The sequence below is a fragment of the Hirundo rustica genome, chromosome 10, assembly GCF_015227805.2.
Source record: "Hirundo rustica isolate bHirRus1 chromosome 10, bHirRus1.pri.v3, whole genome shotgun sequence".
Lineage (NCBI taxonomy): Eukaryota > Metazoa > Chordata > Aves > Passeriformes > Hirundinidae > Hirundo > Hirundo rustica.
The window spans coordinates 14506492-14522197 of NC_053459.1; the positions used below are offsets into that span (position 1 = coordinate 14506492).

The 15706-nt window shown below is 46.7% G+C and overlaps 1 protein-coding gene across 3 annotated transcripts in view; it reads left to right on the top strand.

Annotated features, from left to right (window-relative positions):
* The window catches only part of FGF12 (fibroblast growth factor 12), a 217179-nt gene extending 208371 nt beyond the window's left edge, over positions 1-8808 (top strand). Inside the window, exon 5 of one of the 3 annotated variants that reach the window (XM_040074661.2) lies at positions 8342-8804. In XM_040074661.2, coding sequence (XP_039930595.1) covers positions 8342-8460 — 119 coding nt within the window. In that variant the 3' untranslated portion in view covers positions 8461-8804. Of the gene's footprint in view, positions 1-8341 lie in introns of all 3 variants that reach the window. The other 2 variants (XM_040074660.2, XM_040074659.2) reach the window with 2 other exon arrangements.
* Positions 8809-15706: the final 6898 nt, after the last annotated feature.

A 15706-nucleotide genomic window follows, 5' to 3' on the forward strand; every position in this document is an offset into this window, starting at 1 on the left:
TATTTCAGTAGGTTTCCAGTCTCATACAGCATCAGTAGAGACAGGATTTATCTCACCTGATTTTAGACTTTGTCACTCCGTCCATAGTAACAGAAGAAAAATGGGCCCTACCAGCACAGCCGTGGATGCTCTTCATATGTCTACCCTGAGATAACTTAAATCTGTTTTTCCTCATATGTAAAGGCATCCTAGTTAGTCACTGGGGGGTAGAGTTGTTGTCCAAAGTTAGATGGGATGCTGTCATGCCATATGTCTTCATCACAGTGTGAGGCTTCAGTGAAAAGCATGGGGTTGAAGTTCTGCCCTCCTGCTGATGCCTGTACACTCTCTGAAGTGTGTCTCAGGCTCCTGCCAGGACATTTTGCTTTTTATGCGCTGGGCCCTGATAAATGGAGAGATAGTGTGATAAGCCTAGACCTTAACAGGTAATAACTTGATTCTGGAAACAACGCTTCTTATCTCTTGCTTGGGACAAGCACTACTTTTTGTTCCCAAAACTAGTTATGCCTTTCTGACCCCATCTTAGTCCTGCCATTTGTCCCCTTCAGGGACAGAGTAGTCTGGAGCTGGCCTTGGCTGCACAGCTCTGTGCTCCCTCTCACTACCCCATGTTGGCTGTGGGAGAAGGTTTGAACTGATGCTCTCCTAACAGATACCACTCACAAGTGGGGGAGACTATAGCTCACTCCACACAGCAGTGCCCTTTTTAAAGGCTTCCCAGCTCAGGGTTGGGCAGTTGTGAGTGAGGAGAAGGCCATCTGACACAAAGCATGAGACAAATTTAATGCAGCATTCTCAGAGTATCTGTGGCCTTTGCACTAGAAATGGAAATGTTGAAAAAACCAAGAAGGGCCTGGAGCTGCTTGTCTTGTGCTTGTTTTCAGCAGTGTTTTGCTGGGGAACAGGGCCTGCTTCAGGCATGGGCTTGGTCACCAGCTTCTCTCTTGCCTTGACTGCAAGGAGAGTCTTTTACAAGCACCAACTTTCACAGCTGGGTTTCCACCTCCTTCTGATATTTCTTTGCTGCCTAGCTGGGCGTTGACACTGATCAGTGGGATCCTTTGAATCCAGGCTTCTTTATTAATCTAGCATGCATGGTGTCTTCTGAACGGCTCAATAGCTTCCTTTTGCACGCATTAAAACTAGGCCATTCCTGTGGCTCTCCTCATCGAAAGCCTTGCCTTAACAGAGCTGCCTGACCCACAGCAGAGATCTCATTTCAGCAAATGCCGCTCTGGCTTTCATTTTGAATAACCCAGCCCAGCCCGAGATCTTCCCTTTCCCGCAGTTGCCTCCTCCCACACTTGCTTCAATCACAGCTGTCACATAACCTCCCGAGCGAGTGAGCGCTTTGGAAGTTGGCAGCCAAATTAAGGGCTCCTCCACTCCTTCCCTCCTCCACATGCTTTGCAGTCAGGCTTTGTGAGCGCTGCTGCATCAAAGAGCTGGCAGTCTCCCAAGCCAAGGCACGTGTCAGCTTCCCAAAGCATTCAGCTGTCTGGGACTGTGACTCCAGACGGACGGCTCTGTTCCCAAGCCTGAGACTCATTGTAGGTAGCAGAGGCTTGCGGGGAGGGTTGGAGTAAAGCGCGCTCATCTCCACGTGACTTCTCTGCACCGCATCCATCAAAGTCCCCGCGTGCAGAGCTTGCAAGCAGAAACGTTACAGAAAAGGAGCAATTCCTACCCTGTTTTAACAGCTTCTTTCTCTATGACTCCAAGGGAATACTCAAAGCACTCTCCTGCTGTATTTGCATGTCGGTTCTGCAGAATGCTGTGGATTGCCCCAGTATGTGGGCTTTGTTGCTTATTCAGGACACAGGTTCCGTCCACAGGAACTTTGCAGCTTCCATCCACAGTCACACCCCCAGGTTTCCTGTTGCTGGGTACCACCACCAGCATTAGCCCTGCCGCGTGATGGCTGACACAGGATTGCATACAAGGAGGAATCTGCTCCCTCTGGGAAGGAGAGGTGCCACATCCATTGCTAGAAATCCCTTCACCTACCACTCAATGGCCATTATCTCTGAGATGAAATTTCCCAGTTGTTTCTGAAAATTATGCAGCAGTTTAGTGAAGAGAGCGTCCACAGGGAAGGGGAACCAAAAAAAGCCCAGATGTTCCCTAAGCTCATTTGACTCCCATTGCTTCATCCTGCTCTCTGAATTCAGGAGCCTCCTTGAAATTACAAATTGATGACAAACTAACACATAAATAAGAAATATCCTCGCAGATAATTTCTGAGTACTCATGAGAGCATATATGCATATATACACAGTGCTATCTGTATATGGGTGTGTGTTACCTATGGCTTTTAGCAGCTACGGCTTTCTGCTGTGCTAAACACTCATTTTGACTGACATAGATCGGCAGGATGCTGAAGGTATTTTGTACAAAAATCAATAGGTACCAACTGGAAAAAAATTGGGTTTTGGTTGGTAGGAGGATTTTTAGTTTAGTGGAAGTAGCATTTGTTTGTTTTTGGAAATAAGATTAAGCTTAATCAATATGAAAGCACAAAAAACTTATCAAGTAACAACAGGGGAGATGTTGAGTTCCTCTCCCATCTGTGCACAGGCAAAGCCAAGGCAAACAGCCTGGTAGGCAGCAGTTGATGTACTGTGTGGTGCCAGTTTTGCTTCAAAACACACATACGCAACACATTTCTTTTGATATTTTTATTTCTGATCACTGATTATTTGAGCTAAATGAACCCTAAAGGGAAGACATCAAGATTGAACTAGACTGCACAAGGAAATGAGCTTGAGTATAATTGTCACTTGGACAAAAAGCAATCTTTTTGAGAAATTTCAGTCTCTTATATGTCTGTAATGATTAGTGCTGGAAGAACCCTACAGTGCCTCTTTTTCTTCTAAATATCCAAATCCATCTCAAACAATGTGAGAAGTTTCCAGTCATTTAAGTAGGAATATTATCAGATGCTTACTGTGGATGTCCTCTGTTATTTATATTTCCTTCTCCTTGAAGAGATGAAGACATAATTTCCAAATGTAACTCTCCCAAACAGTTACATTTCCTCTCTCTCCTGACCCAAACTAGGAAACGTTTAGGGTGGCAAATCTGGCCACCGAAGCAGAAAACTTCCTCCATCTAAGTCAGCAGAGCAGCCCCTAACTCTGAATTTATGGTGGTTCAGCCCTCATGATGTGAACGTGTCTCAGATACAAAAGTGACTGTTAATGTCTAGTCTGGATCTCTTTATTGCCACTGATGAGTATCCAAGCAGCCAGACCTTTCCCAGTGTCATTCCTGAGGGAAATAGCATCCAAGTTTTGTGAAGGCAGAGTCCTCAGATGTTGTAAAGAAGTACAAGACACCGTTGACTAGGAAAATGCAGTCGGCCTTGTGAAAATGCTTCATAGTACCTTAGTACATAAAGCATAGAGTCATAGGAAGTCTTGGGTTGGAAGGGACCTTAAACAACATCTAGTCCCAACCCTCTGCCATGGGGAGGGATTGCCACCCTCCCCAAATCAGGCTATTCAGGACCTCATCCAGCCTTGCCTTGGACAGGGATGGGGCATCTACAGCTTCTCTAGGTAACCTGTACCAGTGCCTCAATGCCCTCACAGAGGAGAATTTCTTCCTAATGTCTAACCTAAATCTCTCATTTTTTCAGTTTTAAAACATTTTCCCTTATCCTTACTACCTGCCCATGTAAAATGTCACTTTCCCAACACCCTAAAAAGTATCCTTAAGAAATCAAACTTCAAAATCTCCACACTCTACAAGTCTTTGCTAATCTCTTGGGTCTGTCTTCTAGGTGGGCAGACTTTGGTATGTTTTCTATCCCTCAGTAATTCACTTGTTCACCTTGATATCAGACTCTTGATCACTTTATTAGATGGCAAATGTTATATATTTTAATCATGATTTTGCTTGGCTTTTTGCCATCCTGTGCTGCCTTTCTTATCTGAATAAAGTGTGATTCCACCTGGTAGCAACCTTCACATTTTACCACCAGATAGACACGAGCTCACATGCCTCTGATATGCATCAGCTGGTATTTAGAACACGGTAATTAGAAGCAGAAAACGAGGGTGCCTGATCACTCACTCCCTGGTGTCCCTGAGTGCTGCTGCTCAGGCAATTAATTCCCTGCACCAAAGCATTGGCAAATCCAGTTGCTCGGGCAGATACCGACACCCAGAGCTGTGTATTTGTCAAGGCAAGGAGCCTTCTCTGGGCTGCTACCAGAGGATGTGCTTCCAGCCCTGCCCAGTTCCAGCCAGGCAGCACTGGGCACATGGTGATCCTGCAGGGCTGCCCACCTGCTGAACTGCAGCTTAGAAAAATTTGGGTTCCTCCTGATTTGCAAGGGTCTGGGGCAAGAAAAGACATAGATTGAAGATGGACGGATGGGAAATATATAACGTGCTTATTAAGCTTTTTGCCAGATTCTGGAGAAAGGAAATGGAGTTTGTTGCATCCCCTGAATCTCCTGAACTTGTAGTGATGCCAAGTGAGAAATGGTTAGGGTCAGGACACAAAATGGTGCTTCCCAAACTCAGGCAGTCCCTGATGCCCAGGGTGATTTCAGTGTCATCGTGTGGGTGGTGTGCCAGTGCCGTGTCTGGGAAGCAGAAATGAGAGTGTGATCCTGTGTGCCAGCATGTAGGCAAGAGTTTGAGCAGTTTCTGGGTGACAGGCAGCCCCTTCCACGCCTTTCCCTTCAGGAAGTATGGTCCCTGCCACCCTCTTCCTCCTCCCTTGTACCCTCAGTCTCCTTCCTACCTGGTGAGTTTGTTTTTGTGCAAATTGTTCCCTTGTGCCTGTGAGTGGCAGGCATGGCTGGTTCGCAGGGGAGCAAGGAATCGAAAGCCACAAGAACCAGACATGGGCACAGCTCCACTGCACCCCCTTCCATTAATGACTGCAGCTCTTCAGAAGATCAAGCTAACAGCACTTTCCAATTAAAGCATGAATATGGATGTGTTGATTGGAATCTGGGGCATAGGAGCTGATTATCTGATTGAAACTCCAAAGCATTAGCTTGGTTTCCAGACATTAAGGGCTGTATTTGGCTTGGTGTGTGGGTGTGGGTGGGTGGGAGAAGCAAGGCAAAGCAGGGAGGGAACTCTTGTTCTAGCTGAATTGCTCATCCTTCCAAAGCTCCTTGTGCTGTGTGCTCCAGCAGACCTCCCAGGCATCCGGGCATGACTGTCACGCTGCTGCTGCTTTACCTCGGTGCAGGTGGCAGGGAACAGTGTCTACACACATACATACACACACAGAGGGATCCCAAAGAGACCTGCCAGTGAGTGCTGCAAGTCCTGGACCCCAAAGATGTGCTTTCAAATCTGGGAAGATCTGGGCACTCACAACAGTCCATTTGCAAACACCCCCTCCCCAGTCCGTGACTAACATCTCCCTGCGTGAGTCACGCTCAGACTTCCTCAGTACAAAGAGGAGCAAGCTGCAGTCCAAGAGCCTGTGTTGCACAAAGTGTTGGGCTGTCCTTGAAGCCCTGTGCCTGTGCATATGCAGGGGTGCACACCTGCATGCCACAGTGCAGGGGGTTTACAGCCTCTGCTGAGCCATGGCCACAGCTCAGCACATGTGTACAAGCCTCTAAAGTAGGAGAATATCCAGGCATCTCTTGTGCATGATGCCGTGTAAGTGATCCTGTAGGTGTATCTAAATACTGAAAATATGCTTGTCCTGTACTGCTACAGATTTTCTGGCATGGGCTGTTGGCACAGCCTGTCTAGTACAGAGGCTTTGACAGCTCTGTCTGAAAAGCTCAATGTGAGCAGTCTCTAGCCATGCCCCACGTTGGTATTTGTATCATGCACTAGACTGGAAGACAAACTTATAATTCCTGCCCTATTTGCTTGCCAGGTACAGGGTTTCCTTCATTTGTAGCTGCAAATGCTGTTTACTTCTTGTAGTCTGGTTTATATTCTTTACTCTCTGGGCCTTGTTAGCAGTTCTAGGTATTTGCCCAAAGGCTGTGGTGCAAGGCAGGGGGTTGAGGAAAGGCAGCATGCCATGGTGCCATGGTGCTGCTGCAGCATTCACCTGTGCTCAGTCCTTGTGGTTAAGGATCTGGCCCAGCCTGATGGGTTGCTGGGGATGGGCGTGGGTGAGATGAGCTTCGTACCTGCAGCCGTCTGGGGGAAGAACGCATGGAGGTCCAGGTCCCTCCAGCTCCAGCTTGGGACCAGAGAGGTCAGGATGAAGGCAACAGTGCACTTCAGACAAAACTTTGTGTATGGCATGATTGGGGCACTGGGACAACACTGGCATAAATATATAATTCTGCTGGGCAAACGTCACATCCGAGAATAAGGTGAGTCGCAGAGGTAAAGCACACCCTCAATGCTGTCCAAAGACTCTGCAACTCAGGGTAAGAAATCACAAGGGCATGGGTTTTCCTCAGTTGTTAACGGTTTCATGCTTTCTTTAGGATTTTATTGGGTGCTTTGCCACAACAGGGAAATTCACCATCACCATGTTGTTGAGCGACACTCTCCAAGGTGTGGGGGGCTGCTCAGGAGTGAAAGGGGATGTGAGAGCCCTCTTTCATCTATTGCTGCCATGCTACACGTTTTCCTTGCAGCATGCAGACAGCATGCATTGTCTGGACCTGATGGGCAGTCCTGGCAGGGCTCATCCTGGCCCAGACCCATTGGACAACTCCTTCATTTTCTCTTTTTTCTAATTTTCATGAAAAAAATGGCTCCAGTAACAATAACAGTTTGCAGAGCAGTACCTCCTTTCAGCCTTGTTGGGAGGCCCAGTGTGTGTCTGTGTGTCTGTGTCTGTGTGTCTGTGTGTCTGTGAGTCTGTGTGTTTCAACTGCTTTGAAAGCCTTGCATGAAAAATACTCTATGAGTAAAGTAATAGTTTTTCACTGCTCATATATTCAATTCAACATCCCTCCTATTAATACACAGTTGACTGCACTTTATCTCTGTCCTGTATTATTGCACAGCACTGTAACTGTTTATCTAGTCAGGAGTAAAAATGCAGAGCAATAATGTCATTTTCAGCCTGCCTCTAATTGCTGGGATTTGTTTTCAAATCAGGGGAGATGATAGATACAAGCACTTACATTGCATTTTCATACATGGGGTGGTTTTTTTTTTCATTTCTTCAGATAATTTTTAAAGTTTTGTTCCTGTTGATTACCCAGATCCAAACCCTGATAGACTCTATCCTGTGTTGGAGCTCTCTGCCGTTGTTTGTGATGTGACAATTTCACAAAATGAATCAGTACACGATCATTTCTTCATTTCCTAATTCTTGCAAAGATCTGCCCAGGACGTTTGCAGTCTGGACCTGCCTTATGTTCTCAACTCCACTGTGCCTGCCCTTGAGGTGCCTCACTCTTATAATCACATTTGCACCCTGCCACATTTGCAGTGAGCTCATCAGAGATGCTCTCCTTGGTGTGAGCAGCCCATTCCCCTGCTCTGGCACACCTCACATGGCACAAGGACAGCCATGAGGACTTAGTCCACGTGGTGAGTTGGATAAATACTTTGTCCTGCCCAGGACGTGGGGATGAGCCATGCCTTGGGGAGACGTTGCCTTCTCTGGCTGTCTGGGCTCCAGCAAGTACATTTTTATAGCACACACAGCATAGCCAGGGTCTGGAGAGAAGGTGTCCTCCAGCCACCCTCTTTCTGGTGCTGCCAGACGACCACGGAAAGCTGGGACAGCTCCTGACTTGCTGTCACTGAACTCATCCCATGTGTCTGCCCACAGCCCTGACCTTGGCTGGCTGGCTTGATTTACAGAGGAATAAATAGCAAGTGCCGAGAGCAGATCTCGGTTCTTGGCCGATAGAGCCAAATGGGCCTGAGGCACCACTTCAGATCCACAGCTCAGCACCCAGAACACTTGCATGGCTCAGATGCAGGTGTAGTTTTGATTCAGGTCTCTCAAGGGCTTTTGTTGCAGGTCAAGGGCTGGGAACCGGGTCATTCTTGGACCTGTCGTTAGATGATAATCAGCATCTCAAGGCAGTACGTGGTTCTGTGAGCTAAAGTGTTTATTTAATATATATGAATATAACATGAAAAAACGGTAAAGTACATAAAACCTAGAAAGATTTATCTGTGAGCAGTCAATCTGCTGCTTCTCTTTGCCTTTGAAAGAATACAGAAGCAGAAGCAAATGGCAGCAGGGGCAGGTAAACAGATCCTGCTTGGTGACACGATCTGCTGCTGGGTCAATAGAGGTTTTGTAAGTGTGGGTATGTGTGTATTTGTAATGGGGCTGAAATTCAGCATCATATAGAAGGAAAGAATTTGTTATGGTCATGACTGTCTGTGACTTCAGGACTGTTAACGGGTGTCTCTTCTGTTTGCAGTGTGCATGTACAGAGAGCCATCGCTGCATGAAATTGGAGAAAAACAAGGACGCTCAAGGAAAAGTTCAGGGACACCAACCATGAATGGAGGCAAAGTTGTTAACCAAGACTCGACATAGCTGACAAATACCCTCCCTTCTTCCAACTCCTCCCCTCCCACCCACCTACCCACCCCACCTGGCGAAACCACACTGAGACGATGACAACTGAGCAAGGCAGGACCTACCGGTAGTGAATTGGAGTGTGAACTCCAGAATTTTTCTTTGTGTAGGACAAGAAAATCGAAACCCAGATCCTGCCTGTTGCAACGTTTTAAAAAACAACAACAACAACTACAAAAAAGTGAAGACAAAATGTTTTAAATCAGGACTCCATTAACATTTTCAAAAGCAAACTGTTTGCTCTGTGATCAAAGGGGGAAAAATCTCATCTCTGCATAATAATAATAATAATAACAAATAATAAATATAATAATAATAATAATAATAATAATAAAGATGTTACCTTTAAAAATAAAACAGAGCTTTTGGAAAATTGAACTTAGCATATGATATGCAACGAACACATGGGAATTGCTTCCTGTGACTGTGCTTTCTATCTTATCCTTTCACCTCACGTTCACACCACTGTTTTTAACATCCTTGCTTCCCTGGGGATGGATGGGATTTTTCACAAAGCAGGAAAGGTAGGGGTGCATTATGACTGTGTTTGCTCTGCTATCAGTAAAATATGGCCTGCCCAAATTAGGAGCTTGACAGTTATGGGCAATGAATACTCCTTATTCAGCCTTTTCCATCTACATTCAAACCCTGCATAGTTATTTGTTGCTAATGTCACTCCATGAGTATGTTTGACCCAAGTCTGGCATTTTATGCCTTTTTATCATAATTATTTATATTTATAGGCTTGTTTTACTGTATTAGTTGCTAGGGGAATTTCAGAAATAGGTTTTCAGGTCTCACAGGATGAAGCGATCATATTTATTAGGGTAGAGTTAGGAGATAAAGGGCAGGAGGGATAGCTGTTTTCTTTAAAATATGAAACAGATCAAGAAATGCTGCTGAAATCCATGCTGTCAGATGGAAATGGTAAGGCATGTGCTGTATGAGAGGGTAACAGGATTTCAGCAATGGAAAGAGGGATGTAGGGATGGGGTGTGCCTAGGAGGGAGCAGGTGTAGGTGGTTGTGCCTGTTGGGTTGTGCCAGGGTGAGGACATTTCCTTCTTGCAGCTGAGGTCTCCTTAAATATTCTGTATCACACATGTTCAGAGCAGAGGCTGCAAAGCCCTCCAACCCCCAGCCTTACCACTGTGATGGTCTGAGGCCCCTGAGATGCTGCAGCAGCCTGGATAGGGGTGTGGGCATGAGTCTTGCCAGTGCCAGGGCTGCAGATGCTGGAGCAGCACTTCAGAAATAATGAATTCCCAAGTGGGGAAAGGCCACGGGGAGGGCAGTGGGGTGAGAGATGCCCAGTGCTGAGCCCACCTGCAGCAACCAGGGCTTTAGTGGGGACTGGCAAGGCTGTCCCTGGCCAGTTCTTTCTCTCCTGTGGGTCAGGGGCAGCAGTGAAGGCTCCCTGCCGGGTGGGACTGAAGCAGGGCGCTGTGGGCTGGTGCCCCATTACAGATCGCACACATTATTAACTTGCGTCTCTGACTGCTTTCGGCAGCCAGGGCCTGCACCAGAGCAGCAGCAGCGGTGATGGAGCTGCTGTGACAAAAACAGGCACTGCCCTGGCTGAGGGGCCTGGGAAGCCTTTGCTGCTCAGCCATGGGCACAGGTCCTGCCAGTGGTGAGAGCAAAAGAAAACAATCACCCAAGGGCCTGGAGATGGGACAGAACAGTTCTTTATACAGGGAACCAGCCAAAAGCCTTGTGGTTACAGGCTGGGTGGGCGTTTGCATGGCTCATAACAGGCACCTGTGAAATCCCAAACAGTTGTGGAGGCTCCTGTGCCATCCCAGCCTCCTCTGGCTGGCAGCCACACAGGCAGAGCTGCTGCTGGAAGTGCCAGGGAGAGGGGAGTGCCAGGGCTGTGCCAGGGCTGGCCACGATGCTCCTGCAAAGCCACTTCTGCCCCGGTGCCTCCCTCCCCACACAGGCGGTGCTGGGGCGCCTCAGGCCTCGGTGGGCGGCTCCCTACGGGAAGCAAAGACACAGCCAAATCTCAAGGTTATGGAAGACTCCCAGGACCAGCGTGAAGGAATGAATTTCAAGCATGTCCTTTTGTGTTTTGGAAAAGCTGAAACCTTGAAATGAAGAGCCTCTTGCCATGGCTCTGCTGCCCAGTGCTGCACCTACAGCAGGCACATCATGGTACACATCATGGTACACATCATGTCAGAGTGACTTACTGCTGCCCTCCTGCCCCACAACACCGGGGCAAGGTCACTAACACATTGTTCAACTTGGGAGCACACACCCAGCCCCATCTGATGTAACTCCGTGCCTACGTTTCTGCTCCCTCACTAGAGAGCACCCCTAATTAAAGGATCACTGGAGACACGTACACTTTAGGAAATCGTGTCTCCAGGCCAATATGTTGAGCTATCAGGTTCCTGAACTATCTGAGTCACCAGACACCAGGCCATGGCTTAGGCACAGAGCCACAGCTTTTTCACCTGCCCTAGTGTGGGGAAAGCCCAGAAGCTAGCACAGAAGAGCACCCCCAGCACACCTTGATACCACAAGCCTCTTTTGGACCCAGCCATGGGCAGCTTCCCAAGGGCATTGATGTCATCTAGAGCAGCTCCAGCATGAGAGACTAAAAATTGTTGTGGCCTTATGTGCAGGATACCCTTTGGCTAAGCCCCAAAAAGCTGTGGGCAACAGCAGACCCAGTGCTACCCAGTGCTAATTTTTCCATTGTGGGACTCACCACTTCTCCCAGTGGGCTTTTGCCTTGTTAATAGCCTTTGGCCAAATCATTACAACAATCCCTGGAAATGTCATATTCAGGCCTAAACGTCAAAATGATCTGCTCTTTTGTTCCATGGTGTTTCATTGTGACACTGAATTTGCCCACAGTGAGAGCCAATTGCTCCTGTTCTCCCAGTGTCTGCACTGCCTCGGAGCAGGTCTTCTGCCATGTGTTGAAATTAAGTGCTGGCTCTCCTTGCTCCTTTCTTAGCCATGAGCCACATATGATGGCATAAACCATGATAAAACCCCTAAGGAAACACTGGGTTTTTTGCAGCTCTAGGAAGCTGCAAAAGCCAGCTCGTGGTGTAACACAGGGACTCCTGACATCACGATAGCCCAAAAACCAGTGAGGCTGCACAGCCCAGCTTCACAGTGTCCACCTGCATCAGCCGCTGACTGGGAGCTGCTTGGCTCCAGGTGCCCCAACAGCCTCCACATGCCTGGGAAAATCCAGGGGATCCACAGGTTGTAGATACCATGTAGAGCTTCATAATTTTTTTTTTTTTACATAAGTGTCTTGCAAGTTCTGTCCCCAGGCCTTATCTCAAGGAGGTGATGTGGGTTTTGTTGACTATCCATCTGCTGCTTCCCAATTTTCAGGAAAAAAAGGGAATCCACAGAGAATTTTTTGCTTACTTTGAAGTTCCTACAGTCTCTTCATTATTTCTTGCTCTTCTTGCTTGGTGTTCAAATCTTGATAACTGATGTTTCTTTTTTTTTTTTTTCTTTCTTTTCCACATATACAGCAACCATTTAGGATGCTTTGTGACTCAGTTTAACATTATAGTGATCACAACCCTTGTCTGACTGCATGTGATACTAGCAGGACAAATTTCCTCGCTATGATGGCATGGCTTTGGGCAAACACCTAGCGTAGAAAAGTAAATGATAAAAAAGAGGTACGTTTTTGTCTAACCTGGCCCATAGGTACTGTTAACTCTGGTAAGGCTGCAGAAAACCTTTTATAGCAGCATCTTTTCCTCAGAGAGCAAAGATTTTGAGCATTAGCAGTCCAACAGCAGAAAATACATCACAAAAATAAGAATACATTTAAAGCATTCATTTTGTTTCATCCCATTTTTAATTGTGATGTTGGCATGGTTCTGGCTGTACTTGCTGTGCGAAACATCCCCTCTCACCTATGCACCAAGGACAAAACCTGATAAAATGGCTTCAGTTTGGACCATAAGGATTTTACCAGGAAGAAAATGCAGAAAAAGCTACAGACAAGCATGCCATACTCCGCCAGCAAGTTCTGCCACAAGTGTCAGCACTGGCATGTGACAACGTGCTATAAAGTGAAGCTGACACTCAACAAAGCAATTTATGAAAGTTGTCTGTCAACAACATTTTTGTGTTTGAGCTCAGAGAGGTTCTGGCTGATAAAGGCCCACGCAATCCCTCAAGCTGTCACGGGCTTCACTTTATCCCTTTCTGTCTTAAACTGCTCTGATTGTGCACCAGGAGAGTTACTGCCCCAGAAAGGTACCATTGCCACTCCCTGAGAAATGCTGAAGAGGAGATGGTGGAAGACCCCAAGGCTGAGCAGAACTAGCAGGAAACAAAGCATGCTATCCTTCCTGATTCCATGCCAGCAAGACTGCTGCCTGGATAGGCACAAAAAATCTTCATGAGGATCACATTTCCTAAAACAAAGAAGGCATAGAATTCTCATTAGTTAAAGTGCACACAAGCCAAACCCAACCTTTACTAATGAGCATGCACTAAAATACACTACTTTTAACATGCAGGAGGTGTTGGCCCCAAAACACGTCCAGCACTAAAATCCTATTAGGTGGGGCATAGTGTAACCCTGGTCATAGATGGCAAGGATCAGTTTGTATGTCACTGCATCAAGTAAATTAAAAATAGGCAAGAAAAGACACAAGGGAGTGTCTTCAGGGACAGATTTCCCACCCAAAACTGGAATAAAATATTTAGTTGCTGCTGTGGGATGACCCACTGCACACACCTAGGGGTAAAACCAAAAGAAACAGCACTGCACTTTAGTGAAGCAGAGATGTTTCCATGGCATTCACGTTTTCCCTCTCCCACCACCAATGCTTCAGCCTTCAAGGCAATGGAAGGCTGTTTCCATGGAGCAGAAGGCATTAAGGCTCACATCCTCCTCACCTGCATGGAGTTAAGCTTGACTGCTCTGCTTGACTGCTGCTGAGCCACAGTCATGGGCAAAAAATCCTCCCCAGAATTCCACAGCCAGGCTGATACACTTTTAGCATCATGTTTAAGAGCGTGAACATCTCAAAACTGCTGATACATCTGTGGCCACGAAGTTAAAGCTAAATAACTCCCATTTCAGGACAGAGGATTTATATTCATGATCGTTGCATAATGAGCTGCTGCATGCACAGAAAGTTGGACATCTTCCCAGCCTGCCTCCCTCTTGGCCTTCAGGCACATTCTCTATGGTAAAGGAGGTCTAGGCCAGCATGGCTCCACCTCACCATAGCATTCACCAGGAATTGTGGTGATGACACAGGGGACTCACACAGACTCCGGAGCACTCCCAGCTGCGACAACTGGAATTTCAGTGCAGAAAAATTTGACCTTCCATGGTCAAGTGTCCCTTCTGGAAAGAAAAAGGATCCCTCATCAAACAATTGCTTGAAAAGAAAAGAAGAGGGCTTGTTTTATTTAAAATACTCTGGTGCAGGCACAGGGATAATCTATCTTTGGAAAATGCTGTTAATGTTTATTGAGCAATACAAATGGAAAAAACCAAGGCATTATCAATTACTGAAAAAAAAAAAAAAAAAAGCTGGATATGGGATCTGAGGAATAGCAGAGGATAACCCTCCCAAGAGTCTATTAAGAATAGTTTATATATTGTTCATTTTCCATGCTCATTGCAATCACTGCCCCAATAATAGCTGCGTGCTGTGCCTTTCTCTATTCTAGCACAATTTTCCCCATGGGAACTAAATAACTCTGTTTAAATACTGAGCAGAGCTGGTGGAAGAAAGCAGGATGGTTCTGCTGTGCTGCCCTTGTGTGCAATCTGCGTCTTAGGGAGCTGGTTGTGACCCTTCTCTCTCATAGCTTGAAACAAAAATAAAGGGGCAATACTGGGGTGGAGGAACACACTGGTCAGTCCAACTAAATGGCATTGTGAAGGAACAATTATGTCAGACCTAAAAATCTCAGAAATTAAGGCTTCAATGAATTTTAATTCCTTGAGCTCTAAAAAAATTGCAGGGAGAAAAGCAAACAGTGGATCCATCTTATTGCCAGTCCCTAAGCAAAGACTTTAGTGACATCTAAGTCTCTTTATCTAGCTCCTGGCTTGTATCCTACACACAATGATGCTTTCCTTTCTCAGAGCTCTGCTTTTCCCTGGGGGATCCTCTTCACTGAGACCCTGGGACACCCTGGCCCAAGGAGGGCAGAGCAGTTCCTGCTCGGGCAGCAGTGGCAGCCCAAACCAAGTGCCCTGCTCAGGCTTTCAGCTGATGGCCCCAGCCAGAGGGGCTCCTCACAGAGGCCTCCCCAGGGCACCTCAGCCTCCTCCAAACACGCCAGGAAGGACAGGAAAACAACAGGACATTGTCCTGAGCAATTCCGCTTCCCAGGACCCTGATTTGTGCAGAGCTCAAAGCAAGAGCCCCAGAATCTGAGGTGCAGAGATGATCTGAGATGTGATGCCAGCTCCCCTGCTGGGCTGTTCCCAGTCTGGGCTGTGGTGCTGGGAGCAGCCCTGAGCAGGGGTTATGGGGGTCTCAAAGATTATCAAGTGATCTGATCATGTGACAACAGGACGCTGCAAAGGAGAAGAGCTTCAGATTCCACTGTGCCTCACAGGGGTCACTTACCCGCTGTGACTCTGACGCTGACACTCATTAATTTTATCTTCTGACTTACTGCACAAGCTGGCAAATCAAATAGTTTCATTCAATTCACCATTAAACAAAGAAGCAAGCCGGTGCACAGGGAACAAGCTTTACTTGACATCAACTCAATTTGAAGATCATAAAGAGGTTTGTTTAACTTTGCATTATTTTCATTTTTTAATTTTCACCGAGTTTTGTTCTTCCTGCTATCAGACAGCACAGAAAGCAGAACTAATAGGGAAAACACTGTCTTCTGCTGCAGGAGCAGAAAACGTTATCTCACAAACAGATGAGATACACTGGTGACTCCCAGCTCAGTTCCTCTGGGCTTCAGATGAGGAGTTTTCACATGAGAATGTAATGAATTTTCACAAGGTCCCAGTCAGAGCACCGTGAGACCTGTCCTTCACTGGCAAGTTCATGTGATTCTCCCAGCAAGGTCAATGGGCCGCCAGGTAGGACCTAAATCTGAATTCAAACTCTGCATTCAGGGTGTGGAACCAGAACCTCCCAGGGAAAGCTCCCTGTGGATATGTAGATTTGCCATGGAAAAGAGTCCAGTTCAAATGACCATCTTTGGATTCCACTTTCATA